At 40.2% G+C, this 21596-nt stretch overlaps 2 protein-coding genes across 4 annotated transcripts in view; both read left to right on the top strand.

Moving 5' to 3' along the window:
* Positions 1–7825, top strand: part of alkbh8 (alkB homolog 8, tRNA methyltransferase) — a 69531-nt gene extending 61706 nt beyond the window's left edge. The window contains exons 10-11 of the mRNA XM_043691834.2: positions 845–994; positions 7172–7825. Of these exons, the coding sequence (XP_043547769.2) occupies positions 845–994; positions 7172–7699 (678 nt within the window). The 3' untranslated portion in view covers positions 7700–7825. The remainder of the gene's footprint in view (positions 1–844; positions 995–7171) is intronic.
* Positions 7826–10672: 2847 nt separating this feature from the next.
* Positions 10673–21596, top strand: part of cwf19l2 (CWF19 like cell cycle control factor 2) — a 143329-nt gene continuing 132405 nt past the window's right edge. For all 3 annotated transcript variants that reach the window (XM_043691833.2, XM_043691830.2, XM_043691831.2), the window contains exon 1: positions 10673–10824. In XM_043691833.2, coding sequence (XP_043547768.2) covers positions 10732–10824 — 93 coding nt within the window. In that variant the 5' untranslated portion in view covers positions 10673–10731. The remainder of the gene's footprint in view (positions 10825–21596) is intronic.

The raw sequence follows: 21596 nt of genomic DNA, 5'->3' as shown, positions 1-21596 counted from the left end.
GCAGTATTTAAGAGGCATTTGGATGGGTAAATGATTAAGTAGGTTGGGAGGGATATGGGCCGGGTGCTGGCAGGCGGGACTAGATTGGGTTGGGATATCTGGTCGGCACGGACGGGTTGGACTGAAGGGTCTGTTTCCATGCTGTATATCTCTATGACTCTCTGACTCCATAAATGAGGAGAGATTGTGGGGAACAGAGATACCAAGAGTAGTCATGTTTATAGATTTCGGAAAGTAGAATCATGCTGCGTGTGGTTGAGGGACTGTTGGATGGGATATTGTGGAGGGGAGATCTCCAGCGGGGATGAGGTCAGTGGTGGTCCTGAAAACTACAGCCTGACATCAGTACCCTTGTTTTTGCAAGTTTGCATATCTTAACATGAGAGGAAGAGAAAAACTTTTTCTTAAAATGTTGCATGAGATGAAATGGAATGAGAATTCAGGAAAGTCATATGAGGTGGTGGTGATGGAGAGAGAAGGAGAGGGTGTGCCTGCAACAGTGCATGATACTGTGATGATTTCAGGATGTGGTGGGGGCTGCTGTTCAAGGAGTATCGTATGTCTCCAAAATACCTGTTATCATAGGTGGGTTTGAACTTCAGTTGGAATCCATTGCAATACTCAGCATATCTGGTTACAGCTGTGGAGAATAAGACATTTCAGTTTTCTGGTTAGTCTCCTTTCATCAGAACTCAATACTTTCTTGAGTTGGATGAAATGCACACTTGTATAGAAAATGAATAGCAGTTTTTGAAACTTGTAATGAAGTATTAACAATGTGCTTGCAAAATTCATATTTTTAGAAAATTCAGTTTCAGCAATTTCTTATGTTCTCATTTAACAGGTGGGTTGTGATCACAGCAAAAGTCTTGCTCATATTTGCAGAGAGAGAAATTTTGAGGTCTTCATCTGTGACGGCTTGCTTATGCCCATGCGCAGTGGTGTTTGTGATGCCTGTATATCTATAGCTGTTGTGCATCACTTTTCAACAGAGGTAAATTTAAACCTTTCTTTGGGAATTTATTCTGAATCATAACCTATTCCATGTTTTCTTTAGTGTTGTCTCTGTGAACCAGCAAATGTTTGATATATAAATGTTCCTCTTGGATTTGAAGTACAATAAATTTGCACAGTATGATTACTTGGCTGTGTAGCTACTATAATTGTGTGAAATTAGTCATGATGTAAAAATAACAATTACTGCTCAAGAATTTTATTTTTTATAACGGTAATTCCTAAAACTCTTGCAGAAACGTGTGCTACTTACAACCTATCATTGTACAGTTTCTTTTCCATTTTTCCCTACTTAAATTTCAAAGTTCATCTCATATGGTGTGGAGGAGCTGGTGTTGGACTGGAGTGAACAAACTTAAAAATCACACAACAACAGACTAATTTTGGACTAATAGCTCAACAGGCTAATTTTTATAATAAATTGTGTGTCTTATGGGCCTGCTCCACAGCTATTTGATGAAGAAGCAGCACTCCGAAAGCTAGTGCTTCCAGATAAACCTCTTGGACTCTAACCTGGTGTTGTGTGATTTTTTAACTTCACCTCATATGGAACTCTTCAGCTGCCCCAATGCTTCCTGAGATTGGAAGCTCTGTTTGCATTTGCAGTGTTCCATCCGTTTCAAGGAGTCTAGCGGATTGACTAACCAACAGAAAGCAGTGAGTTGGGATAAATGTGTCTTTGTCTGGTTGGCAAACTAGTGAAATGGCACAGGGTTCAGCCCTCAGGGCCCCAACAATTTACCAGCTATGTTAGTGATTTGAATTCTGGGACAGAATATTCTATAGCTAAATTTGCAGATGATATGAAAAGCAGGTAAGAAAATAAGTTGCAATGAACGAATAAGAAACTTACAAATGAATACAGATAAGTTGTGAATGGGCCAAGATTTGGCGGATAGAGTTTAATGTGGATAATTGAGAGGTTATCCATTTTTGTTGGAAGAATAAAAAGGCAACTTACTATCTAAATGCAAAGAAACTTTAAAATACTTTGGTGCAGAAGGTTCTGAGTGACCTCGTGTATGTGTCACAGCAAGCTAGTATGCAGGTCCAGCAGGTAATAAGGACAACAAATTTAACTTTGTCCTTATTACTAAAGAAATGGGGTATAAATTCAGGGAAGTGGAAATTGCAATTTTGCAAGGCATTGTTGATACTGCATCTGGAGTACAGCATAGATCCCTTTGGTAGGAGGAAGATGTGATTGCCTTGGAAAAGGTTCACTAGATTAATGTCATGGATGAAAGGATTGTTTTGTGAGGTGAGATTGAGCAGTTCTGATCTGTACTCTCTTGAGTTTAGCAAGATGAGAGGAAATGTAATTGAGATATATAAGATGCTAAAGGGGACTGACAAAATTGTCATTGAGCAGATGTTTCCCTTCTGGGGTAATGCAGAACAAGAGGTCATAATATTAGGCTAAGGCATGACAGATGAAACTGAGATGAGGAGGAATCGCTTCTCTTCTCTCGAAATATTGTGAATCTGTGTGATTCACTACCCCAGAGTGAAAGACGCCAAGACACTGAATAAATTTGTTGAAGTGATCAACAAATTTTTAATGAGTAATAGGTTAAATGATTATGGGGAGCTGGCAGGAATGTGGAGTTGAGGCCAAGATGAGATCAGCTATGATTGCATTCAATAGCAGTTCAGTCTCGAGGGGCTGAATTGCCTTCTCCTGTTGTTATTTCTTAAGGTATGTTCCAGTGGTTTTGCAGTCATCAGTTCTTTGACGCTGGTTTTGGTCATTGTTTTGGAAAGGACTTGCTAAATTTGTTTTTTTTTAAACTCTGCACAGAAGTGATATTTGTATGCCACTATCTTGAAAACTAATCTCTTCAAATATATACGTACCTCACAACTGAAAGATTTGTATGACGAGATTTCATTTTTTATGATTTTATTGTAACAAATAATGTAAAATCAATGTGAACTAAAATTACATAAGACAAGTAATGTATCAAACTACAGAAAACTTTCTTCATTAACTACCATAGCACCAAGAGCCCCTTTATACATTAAACAATGCTTCTGGCAGATTTAAGCCTGCAATTTCACATGACTCCTTGCTTTCAGCAAGGCTCCTTCTCTGGGGCAAATATTCACTGTCTTTCAGAGGTTGTTTCACTCAATCATCTGAGTATCCCCAAACCAGCTTCTAGCAGAATGGCATCTTCCAGTGACTCATTTCTCTTTCACTCTCAAAATCTCAGTTCTTTGAACAGTGAATGAGATGTTGTGGTTCTGTTTGCCGACCTGGAAGTTTTTGTTGCAAACGTTTCGGCCCCTGGCTAGGCAACATCATCAGTGCTTGGGAGCCTCCTGTGAAGTGCTTCTTTGATGTTTCCTCCGGTGTTTATAGTGGTCTGTCCCTGCCGCTTCCGGTTGTCAGTTTCAGCTGTCCACTGTAGTGGCTGGTGTATTGGGTCCAGGTCGATGTGTTTGTTGATGGAGTTTGTGGATGAATGCCATGCCTCTAGGAATTCCCTGGCTGTTCTCTGTCTGGCTTGCCCTATGATAGTAGTGTTGTCCCAGTCGAATTCATGTTGCTTGTTGTCTGCGTGTGTGGCTACTAAGGATAGCTGGTCGTGTCGTTTCGTGGCTAGTTGATGTTCATGTATGCGGATTGTTAGCTGTCTTCCTGTTTGTCCTATATAGTGTTTTGTGCAGTCCTTGCATGGTATTTTGTTCACTACATTCGTTTTGCTCATGTTGGTGAGTTGTTGTCTGAGCGTGGCTGTTGGTTTGTGTGCCGTTATGAGTTCTAAGGGTCGCAGTAGTCTGGCTGTCAATTCTGAGATGCTCCTGATGTATGGTAGTGTGGCTAGTCCTTTTGGTTGTGCTATGTCCTCGTTCCGTGGTCTTTCTCTTAGGCATCTGTTGATGAAGTTGCGCGGGTATCCGTTTTTGGCGAATACCTTGTATAGGTGTTCCTCCTCTTCTTTTTTGCAGTTCTGGTGTACTGCAGTGTGTTGTGGCCCTTTTGAATAGTGTCCTGATGCAGCTTCGTTTGTGTGTGTTGGGGTGGTTACTTTCATAGTTTAGGACTTGGTCTAGAACACCGAACGGAGAATTCACTACAAGGTTATACAGGAAAGCCACACACACAGACCAAGTCCTAAACTATGAAAGTAACCACCCCAACACACCCAAACGAAGCTGCATCAGGACACTATTCAAAAGGGCCACAACACACTGCAGTACACCAGAACTGCAAAAAGAAGAAGAGGAACACCTATACAAGGTGTTCGCCAAAAACGGATACCCGCGCAACTTCATCAACAGATGCCTAAGAAAAAGACCACGGAATGAGGACATAGCACAACCAAAAGGACTAGCCACACTACCATACATCAGGAGCATCTCAGAACTGACAGCCAGACTACTGCGACCCCTAGGACTCATAACGGCACACAAACCAACAGCCACGCTCAGACAACAACTCACCAGAACGAAGGACCCGATACCCAACATGAGCAAAACGAATCTAGTGTACAAAATACCATGGAAGGACTGCACAAAACACTACATAGGACAAACAGGAAGACAGCTAACAATCTGCATACATGAACATCAACTAGCCACGAAACGACACGACCAGCTATCCTTAGTAGCCACACACGCAGACAACAAGCAACATGAATTCGACTGGGACAACAGTACTATCATAGGGCAAGCCAGACAGAGAACAGCCAGGGAATTCCTAGAGGCATGGCATTCATCCACAAACTCCATCAACAAACACATCGACCTGGACCCAATATACCAACCACTACAGCGGACAGCTGAAACTGACAACCGGAAGCGGCAGGGACAGACCACTATAAACACCGTAGGAAACATCAAAGAAGCGCTTCGCAGGAGGCTCCCAAGCACTGATGATGTCGCCTAGCCGGGGACGAAACGTTTGCAACAAAAACTTCCAGCTTGGCGAACAGAACCACAACAACGAGCACCCGAGCTACAAATCTTCGCACAAACTTTGAAGTGAATGAGATCTCATTGGCATTCTGTTTGGTGGCTTCTCTGTTTTACAATGAATTCGTTGCTAATTCCCTTTCTCTCTGTAGGTCTCTGGGCTCAGAAAAGTTATCTGCTACCTCTTAGATCGCTTATGAAAACTGGCACTTGATTTTTCTGAAGGTTTTCTTGGGCTATTTTCCTCCATGATAACCACACTCTCACTGACGATAACCATACACAATTAGCATGATCTCACCACTACCACACTCAGGACATTTATATCACTTTAAAGGGAATGTTTTTAAATATTAATGTTTTATAAGATTCCTTATTCCTGTCTGCTCTTGGACTGTGGACTTCTATCGGGAGAAAGTGAGTACTGCAGATGCTGGAGATCAGAGTCGAGAGTGTGGTGCTGGAAAAGCACAGCAGGTCAGGTAGCATCTGAGGAGCAGGAGAATCAATGTTTTGGGCCAGATGAAGGGCTCTGGCCCTAAACTTTGATTCTTCTGCTCCTCTGATGCTGACTGATCTGTTATGCTTTTCCAGCAACACACTCTTAAATGTGGACTTCTATTGATTGATCCATGCTTATGGACAGAGTTCTTTAATGGTTTGCCATTGCCTTGTGCAGGATAATTCATGTTCTATCTGTTTGTTGTCAGGCTAAATGAAAATAATTACAGTCTGATAGTCAATATACTTGGACTCATTACTTTGGATGTACCTTCCATGGATAGGAGGTCCTAGATGTGGGACTGGAACTCTCAATACTAACAGCTGCCAAACATTTTTCTGATGAGTGATATTATGCAACTTGAATGGGAGATGTTCATGAAATTATGCTTATTTTGCAAAGTTTGTGAAGGTTTGTAGCTCAGGTTGAGTTTAGGGTGTAGGTTTGCGCGCTGAGCTGTAGGTTTGATATCCAGGCGTTTCATTACCTGGCTAGGTAACATCATCAGTGGTGACCTCCAAGTGAAGTGAAGCTGTTGTCTCCTGCTTTCTATTTGTATGTTTGTCCTGGATGGGGTTCCTGGGGTTTGTGGTGATGTCATTTCCTGTTCATTTTCTGAGGGGTTGATAGATGGTATCTAGATCTATATGTTTGTTTATGGCATTGTGGTTGGAGTGCCAGGCCTCTAGGAATTCTCTGGCATGTCTTTGCTTAGCCTGTCCCAGGATAGATGTGTTGTCCCAGTTGAAATGGTGTTTTATTTCTCCGTGTGTAGGGCTACGAGGGAGAGAGGGTCGTGTTTTTTTGTGGCTAGCTGGTGTTCGTGTATCCTGGTGGCTAACTTCCTTCCTGTTTGTGGCAGTCCTTGCATGGAATTTTGTAGATGACGTTGGGTTATACTGGGTCTTTTAAGTTTGTTAGTTTTTGTTTGAGAGTGTTGGTGGGTTTTTGTGCTACTAGGATTCCGAGGGGTCTTAGTAGCCTGGCTGTCATTTCTGAAACTTGTCGACAAACCACGACAAGCAGACCAAACACAACCAGAAACCCTAACCACCTTACCATACATCAAAAAAGTTTCAGAAATGACAGCCAGGCTACTAAGACCCCTCGGAATCCTAGTAGCACACAAACCCACCAACACTCAAACAAAAACTAACAAATTTAAAAGACCCAGTACATCCCATGGACAAAACCAATGTCTACAAAATTCCATGCAATGACTGCCACAAACACTACATAGGACAAACAGGAAGGAAGTTAGCCACAAAAAGACACGACCCCCTCTCCGTCGTAGCCCTACACACAGAGGAAAAAAGCCACCATTTTGACTGGGACAGGCTAAGCAAAGACATGCCAGAGAATTCCTAGAGGCCAGGCACTCCAACCACAACACCATAAACAAACACATAGATCTAGATATCATCTATCAAACCCTCAGAAAACGAACAGGAAATGACATCACCACAAACCCCAGGAACCCCATCCAGGATAAACACACAAATAGAAAGCAGGAGACAACAGCTTCGCTTCACTTGGAGGTCACCACTAATGATGTTACCGAGCCAGGTAATGAAATGTTGGGATATCAAACCTACAGCTCAGCGAGCAAACCTACACCCTATGCTTATTTTATTTAAACATTTGTCTTTTTTTATTATGAATTTGTGACTGCAGAATGTATAATGTCTTGCTGTGTTTTGTGTTAGATCTTGTTCATGTTTTTTTTTATTGTAGGCTAGGCGGCTGACAGCCAGCAAAGAGATTGTAAGACTTCTACGACCAGGAGGCAAGGGACTTATTTATGTTTGGGCTATGGAACAGGAACGTGACAATATAAAATCTAAATACCTCACAGAAAGAAAAAGAACAACCAAAACACAAGAAAAGTACACGACAATGCCAATAGTGAATGAAGATCAAGATGTGAATCAAGTCGATTTAGCTCATTTCAATCAGTTGGAAGATAATAGTAAAGACCAAATGAATGAAAAAGACAGTGCAAAGCTGCCTGTTCACACAAATAGAACCTCTTTTGAGTCACAAGATCTACTTGTTCCTTGGCATTTGAAAGCTGGAGTTAAAATGGATAGTGTCTCATCATTGCCCCCTCGTGGGACCAAAGACATTACAGTTTTCCATCGTTACTATCATGTTTTTTCTGCTGGTGAATTAGAAAACCTATGTCATAGTATACCTAATATGAGAATCATAAAGAGTTATTATGATCAAGGGAATTGGTGTGTGATAATTGAAAAATACTAAAATGTACGAAAAAGCTATTATGTACTTGTAATCCCACATTTAAATTTTATTTGTAAACTTGTTTGCACATGGAAAATAATAGCATCATGTATTTTAAAAAGCTTCGTAAATAAAAGGTGAAACATTTTGATGTCTAGATATTTGTCTTCATTCCATACCATAATTTCAGGTTGTCCAACAGAGAAAATTAGACTGGAAAAGTTTTGTTCAAGACTCATATCTCTTGTCCTCTTGTGTGAAAGAGCCTAAACCTAGGCTTCCCAGCATCAATTAAGAACAATTCACAGAAAGTATGCATATCTGTAATATTCTTTCACTGTGATATCATTTTAAATTGGAAATGGGGTATACAGGAGCTCATTGGTACTAATCAGTTGTCAACTGGGTACTTAATATAGTGGCATGTCATTGCATTATAGTATAATATTGGACATTTTATTATATAACTGTGATTAAGTTAATTGTGTTTGAAGGAGTGAAACTAAAGGCTTTAAATCAGCATGTACTTGTACAGTGAACTGACTGTGCTAGTCATCATTATATCCCTCTGAATTTGGCTCCAACTTCAAGATTTGGTACAAGTATAGATTTAGGTCAAAATTCTGAAGTTGGAGTCTGTCATTTACAGCATTGTGCTACTACTCAGCCCAAACTCCAGGCTTAGTATTTTCCTTCATAAGTACTTCCTTCATAAGCAACTTGAAATATTAGAACAAGTTTTGGAAAAACATGATACAATTGAGACTTCTGTAAATAGGGAAGAAGTCACAAATTGCAGGGATGCTGATAATGTTCAATTCCTCTTTTGCCACAGGAGAGGTGCTAGAGAACTGGAAGACGGCCAATGTGATAGGTACCATTATTCAAGAAGGGAGCAAGAGAAAAACCAGAAAACTACAGGCCAGCCAGTCAGTCTAACTTCAGTGCTGAGGAAATTTATGGAAGCAATTTGGAGGAACAGAATTAATCTGCATTTAAGGGGGGTTGGAGATTAATCAAGAACAGTCAGCATGGTTTTCTGACCAATAAGATTTGAATTTTTCAAAGGTGACCAGGTGTGTAGATGGAGACTATGATTTTAATGTACTCTATTTGGAATTTAGCAAGGCTTTCAATAAAGTCCCAATTGAGAGACTGATTGTGAAGGTAAGAGCACCTAGCATCCAAAGCAATTTGGCAAGTTGGATCCAGGATTGGTTTAGGGTTAGGAAGCAGAGGGTGATTGTTGAGGGGAATGTTTGTTACTGGAAATCTGTGTCCAGTGGCATTCTGCAGGGGTCAGTGTTGTGGGCCTTACTGTCTGTGGTATAAATAATTGATTTTGATTTGAATGTCGGTGGGTTCATTAGGTTCACATGATAAAATCGTTGCAGTGGTTATCAGTGGCAAATAAAATTCAACCTGCATAAGTTTGAGGTGATGCACTTGGACATGATGAATGGTAGAACCCTGGGAAGTATCGAATATCAGGGGAGCTTGGTCTGTCCCTTAAGATAGTGGGACAGATAAGGTGGTTGAAAAGTCAGATGGGATAATGCCTTTTACCTGAGGCATGGGATTTAAGAGCAGGGAACTTATGCTCAAACTATATACAACATTAGGTCATGGCTAGAGTATTGTGTGCAGTTTGGAATCCACATTATATGAGGGATGTGATTGTATTGGAGAGGGTGTAGGGGACAGATACTGGGATGTTGCCAGGGATGAAAAGCCTTCCTTACAAGGACAGACTGGATAAACATGGTTTGTTTTCCTTGGAGCAGAGAAGACTGAGGGGAGTGGGGATATTTGATTCAGGTATGCAAAATTGTAAAAGACACAATATATGGGTTTGGAGGGATACGGGCTGGGTGCTGGCAGGTGGGACTAGATGGTGTTGGGATATCTCGTCGGCATGGACAGGTTGGATCAAAGGGTCTGTTTCCATGTTGTACATTTCTATGACTATTATAGGCCCTTCTGAGGATGGCAAATTTCCTCATGTCTTTTGTGAATTAACTACTGGCAACTTGGGGAGGATCATAATAGTTGCAAAATTCCAGTCACAACTTGATACAGAAGTAGCAGTTACCAATTAACTTTTCCATTCTTAATTGTGGTCTGGTGTTTGTAGGTGTGCCTGAAAATCTCTGTAAGACTATCTCTGCACACTACCTTCAAAGAGGGTGCTCTCAATCTTCACTCCAACCATGGCAAGACAACTGCCTCCAGCAGGTCTTATATCTACAGCACAGAAAAAAGGCTCTTCTCTCTCCATCTCTCTACCGATGCTACCGGAGTTTATCCAACAATTTGTTTTTTTTTGCTTCAGATTTCCAGACCCGTAGTTTTTTTGTTTTCTTTTGTTGTTTCCTGCGGAGTTTAGTTGTCAGGGGTACCGCAGGGTCCTAACGTGCAATTCCCATCCGTGCTTCAGAAACGACTTATCTGGCCGTTTTAAAGTTTTGCTTTTTTTAAAAATAGGTATTTTTATTGAAAGAAAAAAAGAGATTTTTTAAACAAAATTACTAAGTAATACAAACAAATATAAACACTAATATACAATTAAATATATATAAAATAAATAAAAACACAACAAAAGAGGAAAAAAGCTCAGCTAACTACTAATCTATTCTACAAACAACCAAAACATAAAATATATTATCTTACTAGTATGAAATAACGTAATAATTCAATAATTAAGTATGTACTCAAAATGGATTAACATCAAGTATTCCTCAACTACTCCGACATATTTCCAGTTGACACTAAACTGTAAGTTTGAAAATCCCAAAAAGCTGCTTCATTAATCATGAATTATTTAAATTTATTGGCTTCGTATATTAGGCGAGGTTTAACTTTTCATTTGCTCTTGCATATGTTTTAATACAATAAATTAAAGGTTTATATCCAACTCTCGTATAAACAGATCAATAGAAGAACAAAACGCTTCATCCACCAGAGTGCGCGCGCTGTGTCCGGGACATTGGCTCATCTTCACGACGGTCGTTTTGAGCTGTCGTAAAGGTTCATGTTACGAAGGTAACGGCAACATGGCGGAATACGGAGGCAGGTTTGAAAGTGCAAAAGCCATCGAGGAAAGAAGAGAATTTAAACGAAAAGCGAGAGAGGCAATTGTGACCAAGGTATTGTCTTAGTTCTCTCTGTTTGTCTGCAACAGCCGTGACCAGGAGGCGGGTGATCTCTCACCTTTAAAACCCCCATCACCAAGAGTAAACACAGCGAAAGGCCAAAAGGGTTAACGTTGCTGGTTAATTCTTGACAATCCAGGGAATGTCAGCTTCGCAAGGGTGGGGGGAATTCACGTTTAAAATTAACCTATAGTTAACATGTTTTATTAGTTTGTGTACACGTTTTATTAGTTTATTTGTGTCAGTTTGAAACTGCAGGGGTGTCCACTTTTTTCAATTTATAGAAATGGCTTGGATGAAGGGATTGAAGGTATGGCTGGTAAATTTGTTGGTGAAGCAAAAAATATTTATTAATGTAAGTTGTGAAGTGCTTATAAGGAGGCTACTAAAAGTTGTAGACGCTAATGAATGGGGCAGGGATCTGGCAAACAGTATAATGTGGGGTAAAATAAAATTGTTGATTTTGGCAAAAAACATATTATCTAATTTTTGAGAAATTGCAGGACTGTGAGATTCAGAGGAATCTAAGTGTCCAAGTGCAGGAGTTGCAAAATGTTAGTGAGCCGGTACAGTAACTAAATAGGATAATAAGAAAATGTTAGTGTTTATTGTGAGGGGAATTGAACACAAACACTGGTAGGTTGTGCTTCTTTTATGTGGAGCATTGGTGAGACTGCATTTGGAGCTCTTTGTACAGTACTGGTTTCCTTATTTAAGGAAGGAGGTAAAACACTGGAAGCAGTTCAAAGGACTCATACCTGGAGTGGACAAGTTGTCTTATGAGGAAATATTGGATAGGCTAGGCTTGAATCTGCAGAAGTTAGAGTAAGACACAATTGGTTGAAACATTCAAGATCATGAAGGGTCTTGACGATGCATGTGAAAAGGATGTTTCTCCTTGTAAGGGCAGTTAGATCTATGAATTACTGTTTTAAAAATAAGGGGTTACCCATTTAAGACAGATGAAATTTTTTTTGAGGGTTGAGTTTTTGGATTTCAAAATATTGTGGAAATAGAGTCCTTGAATATTTTTAAGGCAAAGGTAGTTAAGTTCTTACTGAGCAAGTGGATGTAAGATTATTTTGCATTGGCAGGAATGTGGAATGATCCAATCTGCCATGATTTTATTGAATGGGATCTATGCTCGAGGGGCTGAGAAGCTTACTGTTGCCTTACTTCATCTGTTTGTCTGTCTTTCATAGCGCTTGATCCCTTGTCCGTCAAGAATCTGTCTAACTGTGCCTTGAACATAAACATCTCACTGCTGTGTGGAAGAGAGCTTCAAAGATTAAGAATCCCCTGAGAGAAGAATTACTTCTCATCTGTCATAAATGGTTGACTTCTAATCTTGAATCAAATTCATTTAGTTCTAGATTCAGAGATGAGAGGAAAAAAAATCCTTTTACCATCTGCTGTGTCCGGCTCCCACAGAATGATTGCGTTTTTCTGAACTGCTTGTAATGCAGGTATAACTACAAAATACTTCAGATGTGATCTTTTCAGTGCCCTCATTCTACCCTTCATTCCTTTGCAATAAGAGTCCATATTCTACATCTCTTCCTAAGTATTTAGTAAAAACTGAAAGAACTGCCGATGATGTAAAACAGACAAAAATAGAAATTGCTGGAAAAGCTCAGCAGGTCTGGCAACATCTGTGGAGAGAAATCAGAGTTAACATTTTGGGTCGAGTGACCCTTCTGTTCTGAGGAAGGGTCACTTGACTCAAAACGTTAACTCTGATTTCTCTCGACAGATGCTGCCAGACCTGCTGAGCTTTTCCAGCAATTTCTATTATTGTCTTCCGAAGTACTTGCTGGATTGTGGAGTCAGGGGAGGTCAATGGCCTACTCCTACTTTTGTATGTTCGTATGTGCATATATTCAGGGAAAAGCATTAGAGGAGGAAAAGAAAACTGAAGTAAAATCTTAATATTTTGTGCTTTTGGCCATTTATATAAAGCTGTTTTCAGTACATTCCTGGGTGTCAAAATGAAATATATTATGAGAGTTGCTGAAGGATAGTGACTCGATGTTGCAGCACTCGATCAATATTTCTGTCTTTTTAATTCATCTGAATTCAAGCCAGAAATTAAAATTGCTTCCTTTATTTAAAAAAAACTGGTTGCTTTTTTGCAATAATATATATGTTCTCATAGAAACATGAAGTGGTTACAGCATCAAGGAATCTATTTCACTTACTAAGTCTGCGCTAGAAAACTCACCCAGTCCAATTCCCTTGTCCTTTCTCTTTAATATTATAAATTGTTTCTCATCAGTCATATGCACTTTTTGTCAGATGTGTGAGTTTAAAGAGAGTTTAAGGGTTACTGTGGATTATATCTGCCATAAATGCTGTTGGATGCAAATCTTATCAGATCGAATGGATCGGTTGGAGAGACACTTAGAAGCGATGGGGAATTTGCAACAGCAACAGTATGTGATGGATGGCAGTTATAGGAAGGGGAGAAAGTCTCCGATACAGTCACATTGATGGGTTAACTCCAGGATGGGTAAGAGAGGTAGGCGCCTAGGGCAGGAGTCTTTTGCGGATATACCCATTTCAATCAGGTATGCTGTTTTGGAAATGTGGTGGGTGATGGATTCTCGGGGGAACGTAACACGAACAGCTAAGTTTCTGGTATTGAGACTGGCTCTAATGCAACGAGGGGTACATCGGCTTCCAAGCGATCAATTGCGTTAGAGGATTCTGTAGTCCGAGGAACAGACAGACGTTTCTGTGGCCAGCAGAGACAAAGTAGAATGGTGTGTTGTTACCCTGGTGCCAGGATCAAGAATGTCTCAGAGAGGTTGCAGAATGTTCTTACAGGGGAGCGGGGCCAGCAAGAGGTCATTGTCCATATTGGAACCAACCGACATTGTTAGAGAATAGGTTGAGATTCTGAAGGGAGATCAGAGAGTTAGGCAGAAATTTAAAAAGGAGGCCCTCAAGGGTAGTAATATCTGGATTACTCCCAGTGCTACAAGCTAGTGAGGGCAGGAATAGGTGGATAGAGCAGATGAATGCATGGCTGAGGAGCTGGTGTATGGGAGAAGGATTCACATTTTTGGATCATTGGAATCTCTTTCAGTGTAGAAGTGACGTGTACAAGAAGGACGGATTGCACCTAAATTGGAAGGGGACTAACATACGGGCAGGGAAATTTGCTAGAACTGCTTGGGGGGACTTAAACTAATAAGGTGGGGGTTGGGACCCAGGGAGATAGTGAGGAATGAGATCAATCTGAAACTGGTACAGTTGAGAACAGAAGTGAGTCAAACAGTCTGGGCAGGCAGGGACAAGGTAAGACTAACAAATTAAACTGCATTTATTTCAGTGCAAGGGGCCTAACAGGGAAGGCAGATGAACTCAGGGCATGGTTAGGAACATGGGACTGGGATATCTTAGCAATTACAGAAACATGGCTCAGGGATGGGCAGGACTGGCAGCTTAATGTTCCAGGATACAAATGTTACAGGAATGATAGAAAGGGAGGCACGAGAGGAGGGAGAGTGGCATTTTTGATAAGGGATAGCATTCACGCAGAGGGTAGTACGTGTATGGAATGAGCTGCCAGAGGATGTGGTGGAGGATGGTACAATTGCAACATTTAAGAGGCATTTGAATGGGCATATGAATAGGAAGGGTTTGGAGGGATATGGGCCGAGTGCTGGCAGGTGGGACTAGATTGGGTTGGGATATCTGGTCAGCATGGACGGGTTTGACCAAAGGGTCTGTTTCCATGCTGTACATCTCTATGACTCTGAGTTGCTTATGCGATTTCCTTTTGAAAGGTTTAATCAATTTGGCCCCATAATGCACTAAGATGTTGCATTTTAGATCCTAATCATTCATCTGTATGTAAGAAAACTATATGTTCCAGAAAATGTAGTCAGTTAATCAAAAATGGCAGTGAAGAAAGAGTTACTTTTATAGATAGAATACCATGCAGTTTGCCAAATGGGAGGCTTTCAAAAGTGAGATTGAATTAAAGGTAAAACTGGTAAGAGTAGAGAACAATGGATGAAAAAAGATATTGAGGTTCTGGTCAAGAATAAGAAAGAGGAATACATTAGATATAGACAACTGGGATCAAGCAAATCTCTTGAAGAATAAAAAGAGTATAGGGGCATTCTTAAAAAAAAATCATGAGGGTATAAAAAGGAAATGTGATAGCCTTGGCCGATAAATTTGAGGATAATCCAAAGAGGTTCTACAAGTACATTAATAGCAAAAAAGCAGCTAGGGAGGAAATAGAACCACTTAAAGATCAATGAGGTTGTGTGTGTGTGTTGAATCTCAGCAGATGGGAGATATACTAAATTAATGTTTTGCATCAGGTTTTACTGTGGAGAAAGAAATGGAGGCTAGAAAACTCAGGGAAATATCAAGACCTATTGATAGAAAGGCGGACATGCCATCAGCACTTCATCAGAGACTCTCATTGATACCTAGTATGGTGACAGAATGTCTGAAAACAAACCTTCAAGCTCAGCAAGCTAACTTACATACTGATCATCAACCTGAGATACAAATTTTCTCAAAAATTGCTAATATTTGTTTAATCTATGAATATGGGTGAGGTGCCAGAGTACTGGAGGGAGGCTAATGTTGTGCCTTTATTTAAGAAAGAAACCTGGGAACTATAGATCTGTGAACCTACCATGTGGTGTGTACTTTCTTGGAGGTGATTCTGAAAGATAGCTTAACATGCATTTGGAGAGGCAAGGACTGAATAAGGATAGTCATTCGCATTTGCAAGGGAAACCTTGTCTCCCAAACTTGATTGAGTTTTTTGAGGAGGTAACCAAGAAGATTGATGAGGGCAGAGCAGTAGGTGTTATTTACATGGATTTTAGTAATGCCTTTGACAGGGTTACGCATGGTAGATTAATGAATAAATATTAGATCACATGGGATTCAGGGCAAATTTGCTAATTGAATACAAAATTGTGGGCGGCACGGTGGCACAGTGGTTAGCACTGCTGCCTCACAGCGCCAGAGACCCGGGTTCAATTCCCACCTCCGGCGACTGACTGTGTGGAGTTTGCACGTTCTACCCGTGTCTGCGTGGGTTTCCTCCGGGTGCTCCGGTTTCCTCCCACCATCCAAAGATGTGCAGGGTCAGGTGAATTGGCCATGCTAAATTGCCTGTCGTGTTAGGTAAGGGGTAAATGTAGGGGTATGTGTGGGTTTCACTTCGGCGGGTCGGTGTGGACTTGTTGGGCCGAAGGGCCTGTTTCCATACTGTAATCTAATCTAATCTAAAAATTGGCTTGATTGTAGGAGACAGAGGTTATTGGTGGATGGCTGTTTTTCAAACTGGAGGCCTGTCACCAGTGGTGTTCCACAGGTAGTGGTGCTGGGTTTGCTTTTGTTTGTCATTTATATAAATGATTTGAATTAGAGAGTAGGAGACATGGTTAGTAAATTTGCAGATGACACCAAAAATGTTGGTACTGTGGACAGTAAAGAAGGTTGTGTTGGATTACAAAGAGATCTTGACCAATTGGGTCAGTGGGCTGAGGCGTGGCAGATGGAATTTAATTTGGATAAATGTGAGGTAAAACATTTTAGTAAAATAAACAGGGGCAGGACTTACACAATTAATGTTAGGGCTTTGGGTAGTGGTATAGAATAGAGAGACCTAGGGGTTCAAGTACATTTGGAATTTGCATCACATGTAGACACAGTGGTTAAGAAGGTGTTTAGCATGCTTGCCTTCACTGCTCAGACCTTTTGAGTATAGGTGTTGGGTGTCATATTGGAGTTGTACAGGAAATTGGTGAGGCCTCTCCTGGAGTGCTGTGTACAGTTCTAGTCACTCTATAACAGTAAGGGAAAGATATTATTAAATTGGAGAGGGTTCAAAAAAGATTTACCAGAATGTTGCCAGGAATGGAAGATTTGTGTTATAAAGTGAGGCTGTATAGGCGGGAACTTCTTCATTGCAGCATAGGAGTTTGAGAGGTGACCTCATAATGGTTTATAAAATCATGAGGGGCATAGATAAGCGAATAGCAATAATCTTTTTCTGAGGATGGACAAGTTCAAAATGATGGAGTATATTTTTAAGGTGAGAGGAGGAAGATTTTAAAAGGTGAGCCAATGTTTTTTACACAGTGTGGTTCGTGTATGGAATGAACTGGCAGAGGAAGTGGTGGATACAGGTACAGTTACAATCTTGAAAAGACATTTGGATAAGTACATGAATAGGAAGGGTTTGGAGGGATTTGGGCCAAATGTAGGCAGTGGGACTAGTTTAATTTGGGAACATGGTTGGCATTGATTAGTTGGATCGAAGGGTCAGTATCCATGCTGTATGACTATATGACTTTCTGATCTTATTGAAGAATTACAGTACATTAACACTGTACAAAATAATATAACACACTCAGGAATTATGGAAAATATCAGTGCTCTTTCTGCTGGTACTCCTTGGAGATTGAGTAGGAGATTGGGCCTTAGTACAAAACTTCAAACCAGCTTCATCAGAAGAACTTTGCGCAAACAAAACATTGTTCAATGGTTTTTAAAATGTTCTTCTTAATATTTCACTTTTTATTGAATTGCAGGTACATGCCATGTTTTGAAACATTAATCTTCTATGGCATAAAGAGTTTGCAAGTTCTGGTTAGTGTCTCCATGACTGAGATATGATTTTCACAAGATCTGTAATTTGGCAGGTCGAAATTGGAAAGATGTGACCATTCATATGGGCAAGATTAACAATTGCCCAGCTGTTGAAAAACTTTGCTATTTAGAGGTTTTTCTAATTTTTTAACATTTCTTTCATTTTGGATGCAAAACATGAAACTATTCTTGAAAAATGTCCTTGTTCAACCATGCATTACTCTGCACGCAGCTAACAGCACAACACCTTCAAATGCTCTCATATTTTAACCAACAAAAGCTTGAGGCAAACCTACAGCAACGATCATTAAACTGTAAATTTATATTTATTCTGTTTAAAACCTAAAGAACCAAATTCACTTGTGCTAGCTAGGTAGAATTTGGAGGATATCATCAACATAAACCAGTTTCATCTGCATTATAAATTTGTTCAATATAGAAATCAAGTTTAGCAATTAATTTATTTTTTTTAAAAGTCGCAGTATTTTTCCACAACTTCGTCAGCTGATATTTGTTCATTGTTTACTTCTAACCTTCTAATGGTGCTTCTAATGTGAATTTTAAAACATGGAAAATATCCATTAGAAGATGCACAGTGTTTAGTTAATTTAATTTCATTAAATATTTGTCTTTTCAATGAACATTGGGCCACAGGGAGGCACCCTCTGGTTTTTGCTATTATAGAACATAAAACATTACAGCGCAGTACAGGCCCCTCGACCCTCAATGTTGCGCCAACCTGTGGAACCAATTTGAAGCCGATATGTCCTACACTATTCCATTTTCATCCATATGTTTATCCTATGACTGTGTAAATGCCCTTTAAACCTAGCGAGTCTATTTCTGTTGCAGACAGTGCATTCTGCATCCCTGCTACTCTGAGTAAAGAAATTACCTTTGATATCTGTCCTATATCTATTACCCCTCAATTTATAGCTATATCCCCTTGTCCTAGCCATCACCATCTGAGGAAAAAGGCTCTCACTGTCCACCCTGTCTAACCCTCTGATTATCTTATGTCTCAATTAAGTCACGTCTCAATCTCCTTCTCTCTAATGCAAACAGCCTTAAGTCCCTCAGCCTTTCCTCATAAGACCTTCCCTCCATACCAGGCAACATCCGAGTAAATCTCCTCTGAACCCTTTCCAAAACTTCCACATTCTTCCTATAATGCAGCGTCCAGAACTGTACGCAGTACTGCAAGTGCCGCTGCACCAGAGTTTTGTCCAGCTGCAGCATGACCTCGTGGCTCCAAAACTCAATCTGTCTCCCAATAAAAGTTAACACGCTGTATGCCTTCTTAACAACCTTTATCAACCTGGGCGGCAACTTTCAGAGATCTATATACATGGACACCGAGGTCTCTCTGCTCTTCTACACTACCAAGAATCTTAACATTAGCCCAGTACTCTGTACTCCTGTTACTCCTTCCAAACTAAATCACCTCACACTTTTCTGCATTAAACTCCATTTGCCACCTCTCGGCCCAGCTGTGCAGCTTATCTCTGTCCCTCTTTAACCTGCAACATCCTTCAGCACTATCCACAACTCCACCGACCTTAGTGTTGTCCGCAAATTTACTAACACATCCTTCTAAGTTCTCATCTAGATCATTTATAAAAATGACAAACAGCAGTGGACTCAAAACAGATCCTTACGGTCCATCACTAGTAACTGAACTCCAGGGTGAACATTTCCCATCAATTACCACCTTCTGTCTTCTTTCGGCTAGCCAATTTCTGATCTAAACTGCTAAATCACCCTCAATCCCATGCTTCCGTATTTTGTGCAATAGTCTACAGTGCAGAACCTTATCAAATGCCTTACAGAAATCCATATATACCATATCAACCACTTTACCCTCATCCACCTATTTGGTCACCATCTCAAAAAACTCAATAAGGATTGTGAGGCATGACCTATCCTTCACAAAACCATGTTAACTATCCCTAATAAACTTATTTCTTTCTAGATGATTAAAGATCCTACCTCTTATAACCTTCTCCAACACTTTACCCACAACAGAAGTAAGGCTCACTGGTGTATAATTTCCAGGATTTTCTCTAATCATTTGCTATCCTTCAGTCTTCTGGCACTATTCCTGTAAACAATGACCACATAAAGATCAAAGCCAAAGACTCAGCGATCTCCTCCCTGGCTTCCCAGAGAATCCTGGGATAAATCCCATCTGGCCCAGGGGACTTACCTATTTTCACACTCCAGAATTGCTATCACCTCCTCCTTACGAACGTCAATCCCATCTAGTCTGGTAGCCTGTATCTCAGTATTCTCCTCAACACTATTGTCTTTTTCTAGTGTGAATACTGAGGAAAAATATTCATTTAGTGCTTCCCCTATCTCCTTGGACTCCATGCACAACTTCCCACAACTAGCCTTGATTGGCCCGAATCTTTCTGTAGTCATTCTTTTATTCCTGATATACCTATTGAAAGCTTTAGGGTTTTCCTTGATTCTATCTGCCAATGACTTCTCATGTCCTCTCCTGGCTCTTCTTAGCTCTCTCTTTAGGTCTTTCCTGGCTAACTTGTAACTCTCAAGCACCTTAACTGAGCCTTCATGTCTCATTTTAACATAAGCTGCCTTCTTCCTCTTGACAAGAGATTCAACTACTTTAGTAAACCATGGCTCCTCACTCGACTACCTCCTCCCTGTTTGACAGGTATTTACTTACCAAGGACATGCAGTAGCTATTCCTTGAATAAGCTCCACATTTTCAATTGTGCATTCTTCTCTATTCTTCCAGCCAACTTCACATTTTCCCACATTATATTCCATCTACCAAGATTTTGTTCACTCGCTAACCCTCTACAGACTTTGTCATCCTCAGCACTTGCCTTGCTAACTACTTTTGTTTCATCCAGAAACCTGACTCTATTGCGTTCACTTTCCTCATTGTTATTAATATATTTTTAAAATAGTTGTGGCCCCAACACTGACCCATATGGCTCACCACTGTACCCTACCACAACTACATTTCTATTTCCTTTCCCTGCTTGAATCGTTTCCTCTACCAAGGTGCCATGGTTACTTTATTCACCATCCCTGTAGTCCCCACTCTGGCTCATACAGCTTTAAAGCACCTCAAAATGGTTTGACAGTTGAAGTGTCTGACATTTCTCAGTTTTTAAACCACTCAAAACTCCTCTTCAGTCTCATGCTCCTGTCCCTGTTCACAGATCATTTTTGAAATTACTAGTCTGTGGGGTGTGATCATCCCATGGAGCAAAGTAACATTTCCTTCCCCGATATGGAATTTTTGCAGCTCACATTCCAGCTCCTCAACTTGGATCTGAAGATCCTTAAGTTACAAATACTTAGCGTTTGCACTGGATCAATCTGGTATAGGGTAAAAGACCATGGGATGTAGGTACAGAAGTATGCAGGGCTACTAATACCACTACTGGAAAGCTTGGCTGGCTGTGCCAAGATGACCTGACAGTGGTTAGAATTCTTTGGACCCTGAATGGCTTCAGTGAAGATTTGCACTCAGGGATATATAAGAAATTCTGGTTGATGGAGCCCTATTGCTTCAATAACAAATAACATGCTGTTTACTACAGTACCATAACAAACAAGTTCTAGAAGCAGCAGATGCAACATGAATTAAAATAAATCATTTTGATTGTGTTTTATTTAATATTAGTGAGAAATTTGACAGCTGAAGTGCTGAGTCTGCTAGTCTAAATTTTAGAAAAAGGGTATTGCATCTTGTTGACAACTAAGAGAATTTCTATTGGAATATAAATAAACTAATGCAAAAAAAGGATTTCCTGTGGTATCTGGAAATTGCTTCTTGCATGACTTCTAAATTTTTTCAAATATCGGTGAATGTCTGTAATTTTCACTCGCGACAAAACAGTTTGTCAATTCACCAGACCTGTCTGAATATAATAGAAACAGAAAATACTGAAAATGTACAGCAAGTTAGGCAACCTGAGAAATAAAGATGAGTTTTAAAGATGTTTCAGTGCAACCTTTCATTAGAGTTGGTTTAATCATGAAGAACCAAAAAAAACCCATTCAGAATAATTGAGAGAAAAGTAGGTGGAGATTGAGTAAAAATATAACTACTTTAATAGAGTCAGTCAGTGGACCTATTTATAAAGACATTCTCT

This window comes from Chiloscyllium plagiosum, unplaced genomic scaffold, assembly GCF_037043375.1.
Source record: "Chiloscyllium plagiosum isolate Xiang-an unplaced genomic scaffold, Cpla_swu_hap1 HiC_scaffold_6, whole genome shotgun sequence".
Lineage (NCBI taxonomy): Eukaryota > Metazoa > Chordata > Chondrichthyes > Orectolobiformes > Hemiscylliidae > Chiloscyllium > Chiloscyllium plagiosum.
Note: the sequence above shows the minus strand (reverse complement) of the source record. Positions and strands in the feature narration are given on the sequence as shown.